Genomic DNA, 25,262 nt, shown 5'->3' on the forward strand with positions numbered 1-25,262 from the left:
ATGGGGCCCTTACTGAGAGACTGAGAGACATACAATTACTTTTAGGTCACTGAACTAAGATGATACAGACACAGAATCCATTTCTCGGCTGTTGGTGAGATCCAACATCCTTCTGTTTAGTATTGCGATTCTTTGATCCTGTCCATATGCATGAACAACAAAAAGACATATTCACCCAACATTTGCACAAGAAAACACAGGAGCTAATAACCCAGGCAAAATGAAATCCAGCTGGACATCAGCAAGTGAATGCATAACGTATAATTGGATCTACAGTAAGCCTCTGTCTCTCTCTCTCTCCCTCTCTCAGTTTGAGAATACATAAATAATATGATCAGATCAGAGCTGCTGTAACTATGACGGTAGCCGCATTGTTAACCCTGAAGCCAGTGTGTATGTATTTGGCAGTGTGTGTGTGTGTGTGTGTGTGTGTGTGTGTGTGTGTGTGTGCATGCAAATGTAAGCGAGTGGTGGCTGACCCTACGGCGCAGAACGGCAATCTGGTCTCTGTGAGATGCTAAAAAAGAAACTGCTCAACCGTCTGGTCTGTCAGTGTGTGTGAATTAATGTGTATTTGTGTGTTTGTGTACACATTTGTATGTACCTGCTCATGTGTGTCTATTGGGTTTGTGTCTATATGCACTTGCATGCATTTGTGTGGGCTTGTTAACAAATACATGTGTGGGTGTATGGGGCAGCGTGTTTTTTTTTAACTCAAAAAACGACAACCCACCATTTTTTCCGCGGCTTTCCCTTTCTTCTCCAAAAATAGGCTGCACTCCTTTCGTTACCTCACACGAATGCCTTTCAAATCTCCTTTGGAGAGATTTGGGTGTGAACCTGTTTCCAGTTGAAAAAGCTAAGCTTTGGAAAAAATAAAACTTGTGTGACATTTGGTAAGCCTTTTATGGCATTTGGTTTGCAATGTCTTACAGAAGCATCGCTACTGTGCTTATTAAAAGGAGCATAGGTCAATGGACAAGGTTTTGGAGATATCGCCGTCAAGCAACAACATCTACAAGAGCACTCCTAGGTAATATTTATTGTTTCTGCACTATTAATATAGTTGCAAAGATTAAAATTAGTAATAATTAATCATTACAACAAAAGAATCACAATCAGACACATATGGTTTCAGCAATGCTTTGTGTGCCTGCATCTTCATGTGTTGTACAGTACCTGTGATGGCGTGATGGGAGAAGGCCTCTACATAGGTCAGGTAGTTGTGAGGACAGTGTTTCTTAAGCCACTTGCAGACATCCTGCTGAGTCCACAGCACCACAGGCTTGGAAAGACTGGACAGGGTAGGACTGGTGTGATACACAGTGAAGGCTTCGCCCGGATGCAACTGAAACACACGAGAAGCAGAGAACCTTATATTATCTGATGCACTGTACTGTACTGTAGAGTGTGTGTGTGTGTGTGTGTGTGTGTGTGTGTGTGTGTGTGTGTGTGTGTGTGTACAAAGTATTAGCAAGAGACAGAGTCAGTAGGTGTATTTGTGTTTTAATTTCCTGAAGTACAATGTGACGCAAGTTGGAACATTTTTATTGTTGTTATTTTCTTTTAGGTAATCACCTTGTAATTGCTCTATCTTACTTAAATATGCAACATACTGGATTTTCTAATTAATGTGAAATTAGCTGGGATGATGTGTGCTAATACAGTTTGCAACAAAATCCCTTCTAGTAATTCACACATAGGAAGTGCGCAGATTGCACATAAAGCAACGGAATGGAAAGTAGCTTATTAAGGGTTTATATTGTGCAGCCTGCAGTGTTATATCTCACTTATCACAGATACAAGCCAAAGACATTTACACGTTAACTATAAACACTTAAAAGAACAAACACTTTACAATAAGGTAGACAAAAATGTAGATAGTTACTGAGGAACGAATGAGGAATGAATGAGGAATGAATGGTTAGTTAATGATTAGTTACTGATGTTACAGTGTGTGTGAATTTTTGTGTACCTTATTGTAAAGTGTTAACCTTAAAAGTTTGAAATGGTTATAGTCTTCCCTTCGCATGCTCAAAAGCACATAATGAGCTCAAATGTAACCCAAATTAACAGCATATATAAATTGTAAAAGATTATAGGCATAGAAGGGCAAACAGATGTTCTTTTGATTAAAAGGAGCACTCTGTTTTTTCACCTTTCAACTCTAATATAGAGAGACAAATGTAAATCTGCTATCACCATATTTTCTCACACATTGCATTATTCCAATTCTGAACAATGTGGCACTTTGCCCCTCTGCCAACAACATATCTTGATACAGTAATTTAATTCTACCGTATATATTATTTGTATCAGTATGTGCTGTGTAGTATTGAGGCTGTTGTGGTTGTTTTTTGCAGGTCATTTTTTCTGACAGCCCCACCTCATTATGTGGCCAATGCCACATTAGTGTCATTCTGTCATATTAATCTTTTTTTATTCCTCTCACACTCCATTTTTCTCTCTCTCTCTCTCTCTCTCTCTCTCTCTCTCTCTCTCTCTCTCTTCGTCTTCATACACCTTCCTCTGACTCCAAAAATATGTCAGACTTTTCTTTGTGTGTCATGTACAGGGAATTAATATGGACATTAATAAAGTCACAACCAGTATGGGCAGGAAACACACTCCTTGTCCGCTCAGCTCTCTCTCTCTCTCTCTCTCTCTCTCTCTCTTGTGTGACTTAGTCTCATATCTAATCCATTCATTCATGCTCTGACTGTGCCAACTCCACAACAAAGGCTTTGGCTGATTTTCAACAGAAAAAACGCAGAACTGCTGCCAAACGTTCCACTCCATAACTGACTGCATTTAATAGGATTACGTATGCTGAAATGTCATACACACAAACGCAACTCGCACACACTCTTGCTGCTAAATATGCAATGTTCCTGCCACTTTCTTATTAATGACACAAAGACCAGCTCCCAGAACCCCTTCACATCACAATAAGTGATAGACACAGGTTCATATTTACATCTTTGCCTGCTGTTGTAATGAGATCTCCTCCTGTCACCAATCAGCCCTATCAAGTTCTGGCTGGTCCAGCAGCTAAGTGTGTTCTGCTTTGTAGGCCTTAATTGAAAACAACTCCATTTCTCTGCTCCAGTGTGTTTGCTCGTTTCCTAATTACACACATACCTCTAACCCGACTCAATGGACTGCTGAAGCCATTTTAATAACCCAAATTTACTACTCGCCTCCCATCATTAATTGAGATTGAGTTGGGAGAGGTGTGGAAATGCTCTCTCTTGTGGATGATTGAGTGTGGACTGGGGGCTGGGGGTGCATGCTGATTTAGTCCATGTCATTTCTACAATCCTCACATTGACATAGCTGAGTAAATATTGGAGTGAGTGGGGGCTGCAAATGCCTGGATAATCATTAAGTATGGCCAATTTAACAAGACAAATATATGTTAGTCAAGATCAAGTCAAAGGCAACAAGACCTGCTGTTTGCACTTTAAGGAGCAATCAGAAAGGTCATAATCCTGTGACCTGTGGCGCAGTCTTCACAGACGGAAGTTAATTTTGGTGCTGAGTTTACAGCATTTTGAGCAGGACACAGCAAGTTAAAATGGACTGCAAGTGAACTAAAGGCCATCTCACTTTCAAATATTGTTTCTGTAATATATCTTCTTGAAGTGATAGTTTGACATTTTGGGAAATACGCTTAATTCCTTTAATTGCTGAAAGTTAGATGAGAAGATCGATACCACTCTCATGTTTGTACGGTAAATATGCTGCTACAGCCAGCAGCCGCTTGTTTTAGCATAAAGACTGGGATATTGTTGCCAAGAGATTTTAAAAGGGTCCAGGTAATATGTTAGAACTGTGGGTGTTGGTGATAAAGATAAGGGTACTTTAGTTTGTGCTTCTCTTGTTGTTTATGTAGTTTAACAAGAATTATACATACAAAACACAAGCATAAGAAGCAGAGACTGAAAGTGTTTAATTGAAGAGGATTTTGTTTCATAACAAAAGAAAGAAAATTGTGTTCAAATGATGTGACTGGATATATGTCAACAGGATACGCAGTGATAGACAACACACACCGGTGGCGTCATGATGAGCGTCATCCAGAGTTGATGCTTGTCAGTATTTTAGGATAAGCCACCGTACTTTCCCCCCAACACTGATGCTCCTGAACTCAGTTTTACCATAGTCACTACTACCATGACTACTTCTATTATCTGCATAGCACGCTCGGTCTGTGCTATGGGTGTCAGTTGACAACTGTGCTGCCTATGTGACGCTGCCCATGTAAGTTTCACAGATTTCCCAGTTGCCTCCACAACCCATAACATTAAAGCATACAGTAACTCAACACTATCACAGATAGTGCAGTTAAAATTTCAGGAGGCAGATTCATTATAATCCAGGGACCTATGAGAAAATACATTTTAATAGTCTATATATGCTTCCCAAAAGATGACCCGCCCAATCTGTAATAACTTATCTTAATAGGGACTGAGCTCCATGGCATTGCATCATCACAGAAGAAATAAAATAAAGTAGTTTATATTCACTGTGGCATCATTTAGTACCTGTAACAAATCTGGGAAACAGATAAAGTTCTTTGTGTATCAGTTGCAATGATTGATTTTTCAAATTTGTTGACACTTATTTAACTGTACTGTTTATGTCATGACAGGCAGATAGGGAGAGTGAACACAGAACGGACAAAAAGAAAGAGCACAGTGTGCAGGGGAGTGGGTACTCTTTGCGTGAGTAATGGCTTTCATCATCAAGAAGCCAGACAGAAGAGAAATGGAATGATAGCTCCCCATCATCCCTCCTTCTCTTCTTCCTCCCTCGCTTTCCTTCCACCACACTTCGGCCATCCATCAGACCGTATCTCCTCTGGCCAGTTCTGTGTCATCCCCTCTCACCCTTTACTACCTCCCCCACTCCTCCCGAGACCTACTTCTGTCCAGTGGGAGAAGCTCCCCCATTCATTATGTACAGGAGAGGAGGGGGAGAGATGGAGCGGGAGGGGAGGGTGTGCATATATAGGCAAAGTGAAGGCTGCATACGGAGCGGAAGTCTAATGAGAGATGGAGGACAGAGAGGAAGGAGAGAAATAGGGGCAAGGTAATAGATATACTGTGATATGATGTAGTCAGCACCAAAATGGCTGGGACAGTAAGCCAAAGTCAAATATTTGTAACTGTTCAGTTCAATTTGGTTCAACATTTAGGGAAAGCTGCTATTCACAATCTTGCTGGGAGTTAAATGAGAAGATTGATACCATTATGTACAGCAGTGCATATGAAGCTACTGGACAGCCAGTTAGCTTAGCTTAGCAAAAAGACTGGAAACAGGGGGAAACAACTAGCCTGGTCTGTCAGAAGGTAATACAATCTGCCTACCAACAACTCTAAAGCTCATTCATTTACTTGTTATAGTGTTACAAGATATGTTTATTAGTGAGCTTTAGAGGTGCTGCTAAGAGGAATATTTTGTACCTTGCGGCCACAACCAGGCTAGCTGTTTCCTGCTCTTTATGCTCAGCTATGAGCTAATTGGCTGCTAGCTGTAGCTTCATATAGTGTACAGATATGACAATGGTATCAATCTTGTCATATAACATTCTTATTGACCCAAATTGGCAGATTCGTCTTAAGGGAAATTGAAAGACAGCTGACACATTATAAATTCGAATTAACTAATTTTATAATATAAGAGCTACTTTAATGCTCTCAATACTGTATATTCAACAAGATGAGTTTGGTCCGTGATATCGCCTACCCGTATTCCTGCTTCCTCAGATCCTTTTTCTCTTCCTCATCCACATACTCTCTCTACTCATTGATCATTGTGTTTGTATCCTCAAACAGCTTATTTGTCCTTCCCTGCGTGCGTTGTTCTATTATGTCTCTTAACCCCCCACCCCTCTCTACCTGCTCCTCATAAATTGTATCCTTTGCCTCTCCCTCCCTGTCCTCTCTCTTGTTTCCTCCCTTCGATCTTTCTTCTGGCTTGATGTTTGTGCTAGGAGCAATTTTTTGCCCAATTATGTGCCTGTGTTTCTCTCTGTGTGTGAGTGTGTGTGTGTGTGTGTGTGTGTGTGTGTTTGTGATTGTGTGTGCATGCCCTGCCTCTCAGTGTAACTGAATTGGGGATTAAAAGAAAGTCAGGGGAGCGTGGGGAATCCTTAATCGTTGTGACCGATAATGCCTTTCTTCCGATGACTCTGTCTCTGCACGTCCACACCCTGCCTGAGACTGATCAATGATGCTATGCCAATTAGCAGAGTGTGTGTGTGTGTGTATTTGAGTGAGTGAATCTATGTTTTATAATCTGCACATCATGTACTGTAGTTAACAACTGACTTTCCCTCTCTGCTCTGCATCTTTTCTTGCTATCACTTCTTTTTTCCACAGGTTACTAAACACTCTCTATCTTCTCTGCATGCTCTGCTGTCTAACCTGACAACTCTCTTTTTATCTCCCCATCTACAGTACCGCTCTATGTCTTGCTGGGCTGTTGTTATAGAATCAGATCTGTCTCCCCAATCCCAGAGACCCTGACAGATCCTGACACATGATTCTTCATATCTCCTTCTCACCTCTCTCCCCCACTTTTCATATCATCCTTCATTCAAGTAACACCGAATCCTCCCCTTTGTCCCTGGCAGTTTCTGTTGCATCATTTAGCACCTCTGTGTCTCCCACTGCTCAGACTAGCCTTGTGCATATGTGTGTTTAAGTGTGTCACTGTGATTCTGAAAATGTTTATGTGCAAGCTTTTCTGAGTGTGCATGAGGGTGTGTGCACGAGTGTGTTAACTGTCAGCCTTCATTAGCGCCGCACAGCTCTGCCTTTGGTTGTCCTCGGGACTTGCAGTTTGTAAATGTCTTGCACTCATGCGAATGTGAGCAGGCTCTCAGTGGGAGGACAAAGGGCCAGATGGGATTTTCACAAAGCTCTCTATTTAGCATGAGTCAAACATGTGTCTCGGCCAGAGCAACACATCACTGAGTGGAAGGACAAGGACAATACAGGCTAAAGCATTTCTGCCTCACTGCCCAGCAACTCTCTTATTTTTCTCTCTGTGTCTCTCTACTGTGTCTTTCAAACCTCTGTTCTTCGCTGCATCATACTCCAACGCAGCCATCAGCCACCAAGGTAATGCTTCCATAAAGTGTTGCTGGCACATTAGGATGACAAAAAGCAAGTAACATAGTTTCAAAAACAATTCATGTGAGGGTTGTATGATCTGCCAACTGTATGGTTTAAGTTTGGTCAAATTTAGGCAAATAAAAATACTTGCAGGTTAGGCTTACAGATAGTCAGGGTTATGCAGGATGTTAAGCAGATATAATGTTTACCATGCTCACTATCGTTTAAGTAATTTTGCTTGCTAGCACTAAACACAAAGGAAAGAGGAAGGTGAACATTACTTTTGCAGGTGTTTGGTCCTAAACCAAAGTATTGGACAAATTGTACTTTTGACCTGGTGATGACATGAAAAATTGGGGGATCATAAAAGTGATTAGAATTCCTCCTGAGGGGGGCATGGATTGCCTGACCCAAATTTCATGGCAATCTATCCAATAGGCTAGCTGTTGAGACATTTCACTGAAAACCACAAATGTCAACTTCATGGTGGCGCTACAGGAAAAGTCAGCGGATTAACAAAGCAAGACAATCATAATAACAGTAACTAATGGTGGATTCCATACACTACTGGTCAAAAGTTTTAGAACACCCCAATTTTTCCAGGTTTTTATTGAAATTCATGCAGTTCAATGTCTTATTGTACTCTGAAATTAAAGAATAGAACAAATGTACAATTTAAGTTAAAAAAGAAATCATGGAATAAATATATAAACCAAAATGTATTCTACATTTTTGACTCATCAAAGTAGCCCCCTTTGGCAGATATAACAGCTGAACACACTCGTGGCATTCTTTCTACAATGGAAATCAAATATTCTTCAGAAAGTTCTTCCCAACTCTGTTGCAGAAGTTCCCATAAATGCGTGGCACTTGTAGGTTGCTTTGCTTTCGCTTTTCTGTCCAGTTCATCCCAAACCAGCTCAATGGGGTTTTAGTCTGGTGACTGTGCTGGCCACTCCATGTTTTTAAGCTTACCATCTTGTTCTTTTTTCCTAAGGTAGGTTCTGGCATAGCTTGGACTTATGTTTTGGGTCATTATCTTGCTGTAGGATGAACCCCTGACCAACTAGGCGCATATGAGAGGGTACTGCATGGCGCTGCAAAATGCTGTGGTAGCCATTTTGGTTCAGGGTGCCTTTCACTCTGTACAAATCACCGACCCTGGATCCAGCAAAACAGCCCCAGACCATCACGCTTCCTCCTCCATGTTCAAACATGGAGGTTGATGTTACACACTGAGGAACCATCCTTTCGCCTACTCGACGGCGTACAAAAATCCTGCGTGATGAACCGAAGATTTCAAATTTTGATTCATCAGTCCATAGCACCTTCTTCCAGTCTTGAGTAGTCCATTGACGATGTTTCTTGGCCCAGGCAAGCCTCTTTTTCTTATTCTGACATCTTAGCAATGGCTTTCTTGCTGCAACTCAACCTATCAAACCTGCAGCTCCAAGTCTTCTCTTTACAGTTGAAACTGAGACTTGCTTATTACGACCACTATTAAGCTGTGCTTGAAGCTGTTGTCCTGTGAGCCGCCTATCACGCAAGCTGTTGACTCTCAGAAACTTGTCTTCTGATTCTGTTGTGGCTTTGTGTCTGCCAGACCTCTTCCTGTCAGAGTTTCCCCCAGTTTCTAAGTGCCTTTTGATGGTGAAGAATACTGTATTCAGGGGTTAAATCGGGCTGAGGCTCTCCGGGGCTCAGCCCTGGCATATAAGCCTGCTCGTTTGTCCGGAGGTGCCCGCTAGCAGTCTAAATATGTCACATACAATATGATGAAAGTGATGCTTTTGAAAACATGATATTTCTGACAATATTGAAAGATGTTTGAAATGGCATGCCCATTTTGTCTCGGTGGATCAAGCTAAGATGAGAACAATCATAACCCACGCAGCACTGCAATTCACCACTGCGGGTCAACAACATAACGCCGAATTGTCTACATCGGTAGGATTAACAGATAAAATGCCTTCTCTCAAAGCTAAAAAACCCCGTTCGCAGCGGTGGAAGCCTGGTGCTCGGAAGCTCCACCGGCCGCTACGAGTTCATGTCGTTGACCAAGCCGTTGAACCGGTTCTCGCTGTCGCATCTCCTCCAGCAGCAGGGCTCCGAGCCGGCCTCCGAGCCTCCGAGCATCCAATCTTCTCAGCTGTTGCTATTGTCATATGCTGCACTGTCTCTAAATGTGGCACATTTTGTTTGGCACATTATATGGATCACTTCAATTACAAGGTAATACAATGTGTATCATCACGTGATGACTGATTAACAGTAATGTAAATGCGTAATGACCTAATACTTGTTGATACAGGCATGAACAATGCAAAGTATAGGCTTTTAACCTTGCAGTTTTGCACACATAATGTAAGACTCGATTTCTCCATTTCTTTGCACAAAACTCTCCAGAAAGTGCCATTTAATGGTTTATTTTTCAATTTTTTTTTCCCGGGGGGGCATATCCCCAGGCCCCCCTAGGGAGAGCCCCCCCCACATAACAAATCCCAATTTAACCCCTGACTGTACTCACTGACACCTTGACTTTCTTCACAATTTCTCTGGAGGAAAGACCAACATTCTTAAGTGTTATGATGGTCTGTCTCTCTTCCATTGTTAATTGCCTTTTTCCGGCCATTTTTTATGGAAACACACTACTTTCTGCAGTACAATACTGTTCATATAATGCTCACGAGGGTATGGTACCACAGTGTGTTCCAACAATACTTTTATACAAACAGAGGGGGGTTGTAAGTAATGCAGACAAGTTGAAACACCTTTGGGAATTGGTAGCACCAACTTTCAAAGCTTGATCAACCTCCATTGCTGCAGAACAGCTTTATGTTGTTTACCCATTTCTTGTTCCCTGAAAAAGGCCTTTTTGTAAAATTCTGAAATGTACATTATTTTTCAGTTTTGGGTAACCTTACTTCTTTTTTTAACCTCAGGCAGTTCACCACTTACCTTTGTACCATTTCAAGCTATTCATTGGACTTGAACTGCTAAAATGTCAATAAAAAATTATAAAAATTGGGGTGTTCTAAAACTTTTGACCAGTAGTGTATATTAATCCAGTTGGTGGCTAAAATAATGAGCTCAACTAGAGAGCACCAGCCTAAAAATCTAGGAAGAAGTAGGCAAAGTAAGAGATCTGTGTATTTGTGTTTTCTCTCCAGTAGTTCACAGTTTTGTGAAGGTCAGCCACTGTGTTCTGTAATGAGAAAGGAAAAATAATCACAGACTGGTCTTTCTCCTTCACCCACACAGCAATGCAAATTAGTGAATAAGGTCCTCACTTCCTGCAACAGGCTTGGTTCGGATATAAGAAGGCACAGTGGCTGCTGATATTTCCTAAATTGTGTCTCTGTTATTCCACCTATTCCCCAGTCTCATCTAAAGGTTCAACCACAAGCTGTGTGTCAGACAGCAAAATGAGCCACCCACAAACACCTCCCCTCACCCCATCTGGCTACCCAAAAAACAGCCAATTCAAGGATGCCACAGACAGTGTGCCAAGTACACATTGAGTCATTATTTGGAAATATCCTATTTGGGGTGGTGATGGCGCAGTGGTGATGGCACAGAGGATATAACACATGCCTTTGGTGCGGGAGATCCGGCTTCAATTCCCACTGCGATACATCAATCAATGTGTCCCTGAGCAAGACATGTAACCCCTAGTTGCTCCAGAGGTGTGTGACCTCTGACATATATAGCAATTGTAAGTTGCTTTGGATGAGAGCATCAGCTAAAAGACATGTAATGTAATATTAGCGGAGAGGTCTGCTAAAAAAGCAATCACAGTATAGGGAATAAATAGAATTGTCTCACCGCTGTATTTTTTCTTTCTTGTTTCACATGATAAATGCTGAATATTCCATTGTGAATAAGACAAAAACACATATTGTTGCATGTACTTTGGAAACAGGTCCATCTGCCTATTTGGTCAGCACTGCAAGAAACGAGCTGGGAGCGTCTTTGGTAATGACAGCCATGTTGGTGCATGCATGAACAGCAATATATAGCTAAGATTTCTGTCCTTTCTGCTTCTTACTATTTCTTATTTCTCTATATCTGTGTGTGTGTGTGTGTGTGTGTGTGTGTGTGTGAGACACGTGTACGTACAGGAGTTTGCATAGGAGTACATAATGTGTTATATTAGCGTTGTTAAACAGATGAGGAAGATTCCCCAGGTCCCACCTTATATACAAAAGCTGAGCTGTGTTTCAATTAACTGGCTCCCTCATTACAGCTGATGTGTGCACAGCCAGTGTAATGGAGAATAATCTAATCATCACTCCTGAGAGAACTTAAAGCATGGTCGCCTATCCACACAAGTCGCACATACGCGTGCAGACCCATAAACACATGTTCTTAAGCTAGAGGTGCACAAATGGACACTGCCAATTTTGCTGGATGCAAGAGACACACAGAGACATCAGAGAGAGCTGGACTGCTCCCCCAGTTGTTGAATAATGCATAAAGAGGCTTGTTGCCACAAGGAAATGATAAGCCTTACTTCTCATGGTATAGAGGAGGTTTAATTATCCATTCTCTGTGTAATCACATGGAAACAGCTTCCCACTCGTCTTTTATTAAGCCTTTTATAGCTGTTATAGCTGAGGGGGCACTCTTTTATGAATTATTGAACAATCTTGCAGTGCATTTGTACATCTTACAGCCTCACAGTAGCAAACTTTCTTGAAGGCAGTGGGAACACTAAACAAATGACCTCCACTGGACTTTCTGCCCTCTTTCGTGTGAGCAGTAGGAGCCAGGAAGGAGGCTGTTGTGTCATGTGCTGTTTTAGGTCAAACACAGGCAGAATGCCCTAAAATAGATTTTTTTTTCTCTTTGTTTTGCCTCTCTCTGGTGCTGCACAGATGGGATTTCATTTTGCACAAGAGCAATGTGTGAAAGTAAATGATGCTCTGGCTGCTGTGCTTACATTATACTGCTGAGACATTGAGCCACCAAGCAGACATTCCTCACCAGCCATTCAGCACTGCAAAGACTTTCATATCCCGTGTTTATACCAGTTTCTGTGGAATAAATGAGATCTTTTAGACACATGGCTCAGACAGTATTACCTGTATATTTCTGAGTCCATTTTCTATGCAGTATGTGTTCCCTTGTACAAGCACTGTTACATCACAAGTAGTGAGGTAACGGTTCTCGTAGCACTCCTACGTTACATAACCAGTTTCTTTTTGGTGGTATCCAGCACCGGCTAAGGTGAGACCAGCCAAAATCATGTACAAGATAAAACAATTAGACCTCCTGGTACTACTGAGATTTGAAAACTAGAAATGCAGTACTGACGCTGATTGATTAATGCTCTCTGTTGTCTGCTAACAGATTATCCGACACAGTGAACGTATAGCTTTTTTTCCACCCAAGTCTGTGCAGCTTCATTACAGCACTCTTTCTCTTATATAGTTAAAGAGACTGCTTTGAAAATGAGCTACCAGTTAATACACACAGGACGATAATAAATTACGGCAAAGCTGCCATCATGGGAAATAATGTTTTCTTAAATAAGCTACTTAAAAAAGTTCTAATATTAAATATTTATATTTCATCTACCACTGTGATGTAATTCAATACATCATTCAAGTGAACCGTAATATTAATTATAACTTATGTCACAACAACAGCAATAATTGAAATAAAAATAATTTAGATTTTATTTTATCATATCTTTTTTATTTCCTTTGCGATTTCCAAGGAGCATTATCAATGGCCGTAGTTAACTGTAAACTACAGCGTGCAGCGATGAGCTGTCATGGTGTAGCATCAATATGTCTGTGTACGAGTGTTGCTGTTTTTGCCATCAGAATTTTTAAATAGTACTTCAACAGGGTTCCACATTAGGTGCAGCCATCTTGTTTTTTGTTTTCAAAAATGCCTCACTGGCACTCCTATTTATTAAGATTAAGGTTTATGCTCGATAAGTGTCCCCTGTGCGAGGGTGTGTGAGACAAAATGGGGTTAATCACGTATTTTGCATAGAGCATGATGGCACCGCAGGTTGTCAGTCATTGTCTGAAATCCGCCCAGTTGTGATTTGCCCCACTAGGGCCTGGCCGGCTGGAAACATAAGCTCATAGATTTGTCTGGTTCCCAGGCTAGAAATCTTCCTTTTTAGATTATATAATAATTTTTTTTTTTTTTTTTTTTTTTTTTTTTTTTTGTTTGGTTGTTTTTTTTTTTTTTTTTTTTTTTTTTTTTTATTTTAAAAAAATAAAATTATTTTTTCTTTTTTTTTTCTTTTTTTTTTTACCATTTTTTCTTATTTTTCCCCCCCCCCCCTTTTTTTTTTTTTTTTTTTTTTTTTTTTTTTTTTTTTTTTTTTTTTTTTGCTTTTTTTTTTTTTTTTTTTTTTTTTTTTTTTTTTTTTTTTTTTTTTTTTTTTTTTTTTTTTTTTTTTTTAAATTTTAAAACATTTCCAAAATTCCCCTTCCTCCTTTTTTTTTTTTTTTTTTTTTTTTTTTTTTTTTTTTTTTTTTCCCCTCGGGGGGGGGGGGGGGGGGGGGGGGGGGGGGGGGTGTGTTTTTCGTTTTCTGGGGGGGGGGGGGGGGGCGGGGGGGGCGTCTCTCTTTTGGGCCGCCACGCGGCAGCTGGTAGCTCAGCTCCTCAGCAGACACCGTGTGCTCCAGGGAGGCACGGCAAAAACTGAAGCTGGACGCCGCTGAGGGGAGAGAAAGAAAGAAGAAGAGGAGAGGAAAAACAGGCAGAGGGAAAAGAACAAACACTGATAAGTTTATATTGTCTTTGTTTAAGGGGCTTGCATACCACTGTCAATGAATTGAGCAAAGAGAACACCTAAAAAAAACAAAATAAATAATTGATAATCCTCTAAGAGCTTAACAGGTTGCATTCACTCCAGATTACATTCTTTGTGGACTGACTCTTATAAAGCTACAAACAGATGGTGATTTGGTGATGGTGGTGGGCAGCAGTGCTACTCCCCTGTGATCTTTAATTATGCTGAGTGCATATTCACAGAGGTTGCGCATGATTTTTTGGATTGTGTCTCCCTTGCTAGATTAGTCCTTGATTATTTAAATCCTACATCATGAATATTTTTTATTTTTCCCTCTCTTTGTCTGTCTATCCTCCCCTCCTTTTCTCCCGGGACTGAGTGTTAGCTGTGAGACAAGTTGTCAATGCAGGGTCAGAGTACAGCTCTGGAAGAGCCACAGGGCATCTTCTGCAGTTCACATCAAGTTGAACAGGCTACTGTACTGTGGTTGGCCGTCTGTGGCAGTGGGTTTATTTTAAAGGAGACATACAATGCTCCCCTTACCTAGACATAAATGTATTAGTCATATGAAAGATAAAAGAGGATTTGACTGCACATCAGCCAGACACAACAGAGAGGAGACAGTGGAAGGGAGCAGAAATGGGCAATAGAATGCACGACCGACAGTGAAATAGAGATAGAGATACTTAAGAATCCAGATTATTGTCAGCTTTCTATATATATATATATATATATATATATAATGAAAGCTGACAATAATCTGAATATATATATATATATATATATATAAACACTTTGGATTTTTTAATACATGGTATGTTACGTTATATAAAGTCTTTCAAATGTTTTTGTCCATTTGTCTCTATGTTATTTTACTTTCTTGGGGTGGTTTTTGTTTTTGATTTTGGTCATGCTTTTTTTCCATATCTGGTGAAGAGGCGTGAAGACATAACTAAACCAAAAATTGTTTGCCTTTCCTTTAACCAACAAGGGAAAACAAGCCTTCCTGGACTATTTCTACTTTAGAATTACACAACAGACCACTGTATGACAGCTGAGGCTGTGGGAAACTCCTGGCTGCTGAGAGGAGGGGGGGGAAATCTGTTCAAGTAAGCAATGGTGAATAAAGAGTTTACACAGCCATGATGGAGGAATAAAAAAAGAGGGTAGAGATGAAAAATAAGAAAGACCTGTCAGGAATCACTGATGTGTATCCTTTTCTGCCTCTTTCCCTTCTCTCTCTGCGCTCCCACATTTCTATACGCTGCTACTTAGGTATCTTCTTATGCAGCAATATCATTCTTGTTCCCCTTCTTTTCTTACTCTCTCTCTCTCTCTCTCTCTCTCTCTCTCTCTCTCTCTCTCTCTCTCTCTCTCTCTCTCTCTCTCTCATTGTGATTGTCAGATCTTTGGGCTCGTCGGGACAAACCGTGCCCAGCCCTGATGTAATTACTGACAGTCAGGCTGAGGGGGAGGAGACAGGAGGAAGGAACTTGGGAAGCTAAGCGCCTTGCAACCCTAAAGACCTGCCAATCTCACAGAAAGAGACAAGAGAAAGCGCAAAAGCAAGAGCAAGCCAGACAAGAAGAAAGAGAGGGAGAGCGGTACTGAAAATTAGCATTGGGTCCATGCAAAGTGGCAGTAAACTGATCAAACTACAGCAAGTAAAAGAGCTCAGAGAGGAGGCAGGGAGACGCGTTAAAAGACCACAAAACAACTTTGTTTCCCGTAAAAGACAGGGCTTTACAATTATGAGACAGAGACCACCCTACACCTTATAGACATCACTTTGTAGATGAGGAAATTGCAGCATCATGACTGCAGTTCCACTGAAATCTCAATCTCTGACACATCGTCAAACCTTGCCAACTCAAGCAGTCATAAAATGAAGACAGAGAGCTCATTCTGCAAGCTTCAATGGACTCGGTCAACTTAACCTCCTGGCACAGGATATGGCTGAGAATTTAGAATCACCCAAAAGTGATAAAATATCTATAACTTCCAATTCACGTCTCTTTTAAAATGACATTGCAATGTATTCTTCTGTGTATTCTTCTGCCAGTTGCTTACAGTCACAAAGCTTTAAAAAAATGCAATATATTCTAAATGAGGCTGAATGAGAGGATGGTGATAAAGCTCAGTGTTTTTAAATGGATATTTGCACTCGGGAGTGATAACCATCATTACCATTTAGCAGGAGGGGTTATCTGTCACCTTTCTTAATCTGACTCAAGATGCTTTTGATCAACCTGTACAACTATCAAATCTCCTCTGTGCTATTTGTCACTAACTGGTGTTGTATTATCTCTTGCTGCCCTTGACTTTGACTTTTATCACCTCTAGTCGCGGGAGGGGAGAGAAGATGAAGGATGATGAAAGGTGGATGGAGGGAGGCAGGGTGAAAAGCGAAAAAAGCATGATACGTGTATTCTGAGTCAGTAATAATAAAAAATAAATAAATAAGAAGATATGATGCAGTGCAATTTTAAAAGCTCAGGAATCTGTAACTTTGGCCTCACATACAGATAAAAAAAGGAGGGAGAGAGAGAGAGTGCTGCTGGTGGTAGAGGTGCCAAAACCAAGGACCAGACAGGTGTTTATGTGTGTGTCAGTGTGTGTGCAGAGTATAGGTAGGTCAACACGACTCAGCCCAGTGAAGTGTAACCTCATATCACCTCCTCTTGACTGAGCAGCATATCTGCCATGCAGAGTGGCTGTTAAAGCTCAGAGGTATTCTCTTTTGAAAAGGTAATTAAGCTACGGCAGGGACGGCACCCCGGGAGGTCGTTCCAAGCCAAATCCCACAGTAGATTAACATGGCATTGCTGGACATTACTCATTTGACTCCAAAAGCGAGCTTCTAAATTAGTCCATGTGGACTTATTTTTGCTGTGTGGGCTTTTTGTAGAAGTTTGATTTTTGCATAACCTTGGCATTAACTTCTAGAAGCATGTGTATCCCCTTGCATGGAGGATGAGGCAAGTGGTCTGGCTAATCCACCTTATTCCAGGCATCACAGAGAGGATGCCATCATTGTGTATTTCAGCAACATGATATTGGCATCAATTCCCTCCCTACCTAGCACCCCTTATTCAACTCAAAGATAAAATGTCTATTTGCAGTCCAGGTTTTATATAAAAAAATCCCAGTCTTCCTCATTCCTATGTAATCTGTATAGGAGTAAAACTTCATCATGCAGTGATTTCATGCCTGTGAAACCTATTTAACCTCAAGTCCTAAATATAGCATTGAACAGACCGAGGCTGCCAACTCCCAATATGTCTAAGTCTACCAATGAAACAGATTTGTTGGTCCTATAGTATGTTGGGGGTAAAGCGAGAGGCCATTTACAACTCTTCCACTCCACCAGACCCGGTCTTAACCCCAGGAATGAGCCATGAAATTACTCCATTTTGAAAGAGCGAGGAAGAAGAATTCTTGTTGCAGCTTTAAACATAAATATAAATCCCAGGACCCCAGCAGCTTTTCCCATGATGCATTGCAGTCTATTACCCACTCTGACATGAGACACTGTTGCACAGGCTGGGGCTGAGTTTTACCTCTCACAAACCATCAGTGTCACGGGAACACGCACATAGGGAAATGGGAGTAAACAATGGACATCCACGACGCAGGCAGATCGAAGATAACAACACACCAACTCTCATCAGAACACAAATGAGGGAGACGCCAGTTAAATCTGTGTGTGTGTGATTGTGTGTTTCAGCGAATGCCGGCATGCTCATGCATACGTGAATGTGACTCACGATGCCAGCATGAAGATTCGCATATCCACACATCTGTATAATCCCTGTCTGCTTTCGTTTAGGCCAGCGGATTGGAATAAAGCTGCAGAGAGTCTGTACATGCAGCCATGTGGACAGAGGCTGAATTCTGGATTTAAACTGTGGGGCAATAATGGTTCACAATTCACAGTGTAGCCCAGAACACAGGTGGAGCTGGCATTTCTGCTAGTCGCTGTAGAAGTCCAGCTGCACCCTGAGAGTACAGAGAACAACAAAAGCTTGTGAAAAATGCTGAGAAATGCCAGAAATACCAGGCCGACCTTGGCTTCCTCTTTTTACTGCTAGGAACAAAAAAACTGGAGGGTCCAGCACTGAGGACAGCATGACTTTTATTCTCTAACTTTCCACTCTGGCCCCCACCACACTTCCCACCGAGACAGACAGAACTATTGATTACACATCACTTTCTCAGAGAACATACAATTACAGATCACTTTAGATAAAACACACACATACGCAGACAGGCACACACATAAACACATTCCACCAAACTCCTCCCCCCGAGGACACTGGCTGTCATATCCCCTCCCGCTCAAAGGAACTCACTTCATGTTTCGCACAAGAAGTGGAGAAGCAAGAATGACACAGAAGAGGAGATGAGTACAGGGGTCTGACATGGTCGTGCCCTCTTAAGAGGACGAAGGAATGAAGCCCAGGGTAAAAATATGAACAGAAAGCCAGGAAAATGGGGAAGATGACATGTCACAGAGGAGCGAATAGATGGAAAATGAAGCTTCAGAGCAGAACATTAATATTAATTGCATCAGGAAATGAAGGAGGACAAGGAAGGGAATGATGAGCAGATGAGATCATGTGATTGTCCGTTGTTTTCTCCCCTTCTCAGCCCTCATATGATTACACGGGAGGACAGATTAGATCTCACTGACAATCGATAATTCAGAGTGAATGTCAGAGGAGGAGGGAGGATGAGGTCGAGTAATAGGATGTGAGGTGTGATCAGGCTTGATCAAACTGCGGGACTGACAAGACCACGAGTGCCTTTACATGTGCACTAGTGTCCCAGTTATCTGGTGTTCTTGTTCGTGGAGTATCTCAGTTATCCTGGTTTTGAGAATATGCTGGCCAAAACACAAAACGAAACCAGAATATTTAAAGCACCTTGTCCACCTGGAAATTGAAATTAAAAAATCTTCGTTATAATAGAAATTGGATATTAATTTCCATTACAGATGGAGAAGCTATATGTGGTGAAAGCATCAGAGTTCAGGCAGCTGGAAGCCAAACTGTGTTCATGCTGAGCTGTTAAGGTAACTCACTAGGAAGGAGTGGCCGAATAATCAAAGATACCTAAACTCAGAGACATTGATGATCATATATAAAGGCATATGAATAACCCAATGTCTCATGTCCCATTTAAATTTCCCCTGAATAAGATCAAAGCTAGTACAAGACTTACACTGTACAAATGTGCATGCAAATGTAGTCAATGATGTTTCTATTAACAAGACTAACAAGAATCTTAAAGCAGCTATTAAGTGATATTTCTCTCCACATGTACTGAAACCAAAACCCCTTTTGCGAATTTGGGATTCACCAACTACTGCACGCATATGTTGTAATTCAGCTACTTTGACCCTGACACTGTCCACATACAGAAGAGCAATGCAAGTTCCAGTTAGCTGTATTTGCATAATGAATCCATAGTATAATCATCACAGTGCATCTAGTAAAAAAAATAAAAAAAAGAAGCCTGAAGTGCCAGAGCTCTTCAAGGGCACACACTATCTGTGTGTATTTACATGATGTTGTTTATGAGATATTGATTTATTATTCGACAAGCTGGCCTAACTGGCAACGTAATCAGATGAGCAGCTACTACACTGATATCATTCACGGCTCATGAAAACCTTTGACAAATCCATCCAAATTAGCCTGGTTAGGACTTTAAAATGGATCGTTGCATCAGATGGGACAGAGCACAAAATGAAGAAAATTACATTAAAAGGTCAAGCAGGCGGAGCACAACTTAATGCATGTTTAAACAGTTTTAAATTCACATGGCGGTTGTATCCACAAGCAAGCATTATAAAGGTTAAGCTAAATTGTATTCCATCTGATTGGTTGAATAATTTAGTATTGCGAAAGGTCAAATGTAAAAAGTAACTGGTCGAACACACTTTGACTTGCAGATTCACAAGATCTCAGATGTTTTAATGCAGTGAAAGTAAGAGAAAGACCAGCATCATGTTCTTCTCTATATCTTGAATTACAGTCATTTCACTTGTAATATAAGAATCACACATTATTCCTCAGCTTTCAAATCTCAAAACATGCTGTGATCTGAACTGTCTTCACAGTTTCTCTGTCAAAAAGATCGTCCTCCTTTTTAAACATTTAGTGTTTGTTTACAGCTGTTCCTTTGAGTGGCAAAATGTTCTGCCTGAGTGGATTAACGGATGTTTGGTACAAAATTTTTTTTTTTAATTACTCCATTTCCATCTTAACTTGGTACCCTGGTCTCGATAAAAGGCACACACTGAACTGACAGCAGGAAATAAGTGATTTAACAAGTTACCAGAAAAACATTGTCGGCATGCATTTCAATATCAAAATATAATCTTTTGATTTCAAGTGCAATTTAAGCTGATCATTCGGAAACCAAGAGCTATAAGGCAGATGGTCTACTAATGAACTCTAAAGTGATTCAAGCAATCATAATTGCCATTATCTCTTTTTTACTACACTGGAATTAGAGAAGCAATTTATCCAAGCAAAACGTAGCATGCTAGTTCCTTGAGTTCACAAATACCTTCAGAGATTGCCTGCATGGCAGTCCGACAGGGATCCACCACACTCTGTCTGCTGAGCATAGAGAAATCAGCTCCTTATACTCCATGTGCAGAGGTTAAGCTTGCTGGAGAAAACCAAGTGGAGTCTGGAGCCTGAATGGACTACAGTTCATTGTGATTGTCACATGTGGTCTGTAGATCGATGTGGTGCACTCACGCTGTGGCATGGTGAGCGACTGGGATGTGGAGGGGTTCAGCACTCAATACTTTATTGAATGTCCTTAAGCTGACTATCACACAAGTAGCCTACTTTGTATGTCACTGCTCACAGACTTCTGTGACATACTGTATATTAGAGAAGAAATGTCTGAGCAATGTAGCGGGGCAAAAATAACAACCTGTCAACGGCACAAAATGTACATGTACACACTTGCACAAACAAACACAAAGGTTATTGAGCACCGAGGGGTTTGCAAACAATGAAGTGAATAAATGACCGTTAGTGAGAGTTAGCTGATAATCTGCTCTACACCATCACTGCGTCCACACAAAGCAAAGAGGATGAGGGGATGAAAGATAATAAAAAAGGAATGAAAAAGAGGGGGAAATAGGCTTATAGAATGGGCGGGGGGCTGGTGGAGAAAAAAAGATTAAAGTTAATGCTCCACAGAAGCTGAGAGGTAAACAGAGACAGAGAGAGAGAGAAAAGAGCGCAGGGGAGAGAGAAGGGAAATGTGCCAATGAATTTGAAGCTAAGATAGACGGGGAGAGAATGAAAATAGCAGACAGGGAGTTAGTTTGTAGATCCATAAGCAGCATGAATGATTAGAAAAAGCCACTCGGCAGCAGCAGCGGTGGTGGGGGTTGTGGAGGTAGCGTGGTAGTGGTGGTGGTGGTACTTCTTCTTTCAGCCAACTGAAAGCTTTGAAGTTTCTAAAAGTTTGTTGTGCTCCCGTGTGATGTGATCCAGGAGGCTGCCTCTAATCTTTCCCGGAGGGGAGGGAAAGGGGAGAGGGAAAGGGGAGACAGAAAGAAAGACGAAAGGTGGGTAGAAGATGCAAAGGTTGTGGCAGGGGGCCACACAGAGAAGCTGAGGCAATACTACACTAATACAATACTGAGTGGAGAATTGCAGCACCGCCACTGGCAAAAACTATCAAACGGAGACATAAAATAACTCTGCTCTGTTTCCTCCACACCTTATTTCAACAAGCAACAGAAGATGTAAACCTGAAACTTTGCCAGCCCTATACTTCCTTTTAAAGTGCGCAGTTTGGAGTTTGAAAAAGATGCTACAAAACCAAGATTTTCAAAGCAGCTGTAGCAGCAGCAGCAGTGTCTTCAGTGGGATAGTGAATGGTATGTGTGCACAATACAGTCAGTCGTGTTTGGAACAGGCCCTTCAGAAGCTTCCTTGTTTTCAGTCTAACAGCGAGACAAATTAGCTTACACCTGGGGGCACTCGCCCATTCTCCCTGTCTCTGCATCCACTCCTGCAGCCCCACCTGTCTCCGTGGGTCTCTGCAGCATGCTGTGCTGATTGCGGGTCTGTGTCTCTCAGCTTAATTGCCATGTTATCAGCTCCACTCCTGCACTGCCACTTCGCCCAGGCCTTTCAGTCAGATGGACATGCCAATTTACCCCTCCTCCACACACACACACACACACACACTTGTTCTTCACTCACACGGTTTCCCTCAGCTGCGCTGTCAGGTAACACAGCAGACAGCAGCTGGTACAAAGCATACAGTTTGGGATGAAACAGGAAAGAGAATTGAAGCTCTTTGTGTAGCCCTTATGCACACATGCAGACAAATACACACATCAATACACATCAAGTCCCAGCAGGAGCTTCTTCTCCAGGCCGAAAGATCCCAAGGGAACCTTTCCACTCCCCCTTTCCCCCTAATCCTTTACTCTAAACAAACTAAGGCCACGTCCACACGTACCAAAACGATCTTTTTTTTACCCGTCTTCCCTGGATTCGTTTCAAGAATAGTTGCGTCCAAACGAATCCATTTGTAAATGACTCAATACGCTACTTCATATGCCAGGCCTATAGGTGGCGCTGTTTCTGCTACAGAAATTCACCAAAAAACGGAGAAGAAGAGCATAGTCACTTCCACTTCCCATCATAACATGACCAGATTTAAACGTTCTCTTAATATATCCATGGACTATAAGAACTTTCACCACTGCTCATTTTAAAACCAAAAGACGCCCAAGAAAAACGTGTATTTGTTTATTTTTATATTGTATAATGTGCTGTTGGATTGCTTTTTATTTTGCAATTCTCTGCCATCAGACATGATTGCAGCACGCTAGATGGCAGCATGAAGCGTTAGCTCTGCTAGCTAACATCGGCAGTCAAAAAACATCAATGATCCATGAATGATGTCTTTTTGATAATCTACGGTTTTCTGGCTGTAGCCTTTCTACAATAAGCCGTGGTGAAAGTTACTATAATCCGCGTTCAAGGAGTTGATAAGCAGACAGATTAGCTAGCTAGTTGCTAAGTTGTCTACTTCCACTTTATAACCAACCATAGCGCTAACGCGTACGCTACGTCGGCAGCTGTAGCGGTCAGCTACTTTAGCAATGTTTAACGTTGGCTACATAACGTTAGCAATATATCTTGTGTAGAATCCAGAACCGGCAGGGCAGAGGGAAGTGTCAGGAAGCAGAGACAAAGTATTTAGATGAAGTGAGCTGGTTTGACCATGGAGATAGGATATGCTCGCGGCTACTCCGGCGTGCACCAGTACGCGCTAAGAGTGGAAGGTGTGGTGTGGTGATGACATCATTGATACGGGGTTGTATTTGTATTCACCATCCATACGAAGCCAAACGAGAGCCGTTTTCGAATTTTTTCACCCTGAGACCAGGTTTCAAAAAAGTGCGTTTTCAGGCAGTGAGTTTACAGGATTCGTCTGGACGGTCGGCCCAAACGATGCAAAACATGTGCGTTTGCACAAAAAAACGTTTCCATGTGGACGGCCCCTAACCCTGTCTTCCATTCATATCTCCTCTTTTTCTTACCCCTTTCTCTATTAATTTCCTTATGGTTTTCAGACCGTTCAACATTTTGGGAAATAGCCTCGGTTTATCTAAAGCCAGCAGCTAATTAGCTTAGCTCATGATAACGTGTTAATTATTACTTTTTAGGTGGTTTTAGGATAGGCCCAGGCAACTTCTTCCCCATGCTTTACAGTCTTTATGCAAAGCTAAGCTAAGCTAACTAACCTCTGGTTGCAGCCACATTATCATCATCATAAGACATGAGAGTGTTATCAATCTTCTACTCAAACTCAGAGCAAGAAAGCAAATGGATGTATTTTCCCAAAATGTTGAAATGTTCCTTTAATAATAGTGAACATGACACTACTGTAGTTCTAGCAAAACTAAATGTTTCTTTAACTTCCTTGTGAGTCCCCACTCAACTTAGAATAAATCTTTCTAATTGAATACACAGTATTTGCTGGGTTTTTTGTGCAAAACCACAGAAATTTAAATGTGGGGTTGTGAGAAATTGTTCTATTTTTTACTATCTCACATTTTATACACTCATTGCTTTAAAACTGTCAAACATGAATCAATAATGAAAAAAGTCGTTAGTTGTGGTCCTTTCTGCAGATTGACTTAAAACACAGAATACAGATAACATTCATATCATATTTTATATAGAACCAGCATTCAATGTTGTTATGCCTATTTTACCTAACAATCTGACTTATTGGTGTGATTGAACTGGCTATCATCCACAGCTACAATAGTACATTTCTTTAAAAATCACTACAGTAATAATCAATGTAATTAGGTGATTTAGAAACTGTTGTGGTAAATACATCACAGCGGACCATTAATGCCAGGTTTTTAAACACTATTAGCACTCTATTGATAATTTCCTGAATGTTGACTTTTAATGACGCCAGATGTTTCATAGGCGGCACAGTGAAGTAAAGACTGCTTTGGGCTCCTCTTAGAGACCCACCAATTAATCAACTTCTGTGTGTGTACCTGTCAATGCGTGTGTGCACTTGCTTGTTAATGCTGACACTGCCACTTTTCATGGTGTGTGTCACAGTCATTTCAGTAACTCTGTTCCAACATAGCAGTGCCAAACCAGCTCTCGTTCCTACTCTCTCTTCCACTCGGCTGAACCATCTCCTTGTTATCAACTACTCAGATGTCACAGACAATTGCACACGCACCAGCACACGCACACGCACACGCACACGCAACGCACACACACACACACACACACAAACTTAAACACACTCCAATTATCCTTCAGACACATCATGTTATTAACAATGGGGCATTAATAGCACATGCGTGAGCAACCCCGTTTATTCACACACACACACACACACACACACACACACACACACACACACACACATACACACCTATCTGTGCCATTAAATCATATTACACTGCCTGATTGTTTCGCCATTTTCAGTTTAGATGAGAGGACAAGAGCTTTATTATCCAACCTAAATTATTTAACTTTCAGCCATAGTAGATGCACCTTGTCTGACCCGATATCCTTCAGTACAGCAACTACACTTTCCTCTGCTGTCACCCATTACAGAGGCCTCTAAACCAATTTGAAAAGATCTGTCTCATCTCTGGTGATCTTTTCTGAAAAGCTTTAATTCCATCTTTTGACGACGCAGACATTCTTGCAAATTTAATACTCAACTTGTGTCAGTTTTTATTCCCAGTGGAAAATCTTTCTCTGTGCCACAGTTGGTGTCCTAAAGTGTAAATATATGCGCGCGTACACGTGAGTGCGTAACTGTATGTATGAAGCTTGAGT

At 41.3% G+C, this 25,262-nt stretch overlaps 1 protein-coding gene across 1 annotated transcript in view; it reads right to left on the reverse strand.

Moving 5' to 3' along the window:
• Positions 1–20,592, reverse strand: part of samd10b (sterile alpha motif domain containing 10b) — a 36,250-nt gene extending 15,658 nt beyond the window's left edge. The window contains exons 1-4 of the mRNA XM_039800428.1: positions 20,461–20,592; positions 13,732–13,809; positions 11,798–11,919; positions 1,180–1,348 (exon numbers count right to left, since the gene is read on the reverse strand). Coding sequence (XP_039656362.1) covers positions 1,180–1,348; positions 11,798–11,919; positions 13,732–13,809; positions 20,461–20,521 — 430 coding nt within the window. The 5' untranslated portion in view covers positions 20,522–20,592. The remainder of the gene's footprint in view (positions 1–1,179; positions 1,349–11,797; positions 11,920–13,731; positions 13,810–20,460) is intronic.
• Positions 20,593–25,262: the final 4,670 nt, after the last annotated feature.

Source organism: Perca fluviatilis, chromosome 5, assembly GCF_010015445.1.
Source record: "Perca fluviatilis chromosome 5, GENO_Pfluv_1.0, whole genome shotgun sequence".
NCBI classification, from domain to species: domain Eukaryota; kingdom Metazoa; phylum Chordata; class Actinopteri; order Perciformes; family Percidae; genus Perca; species Perca fluviatilis.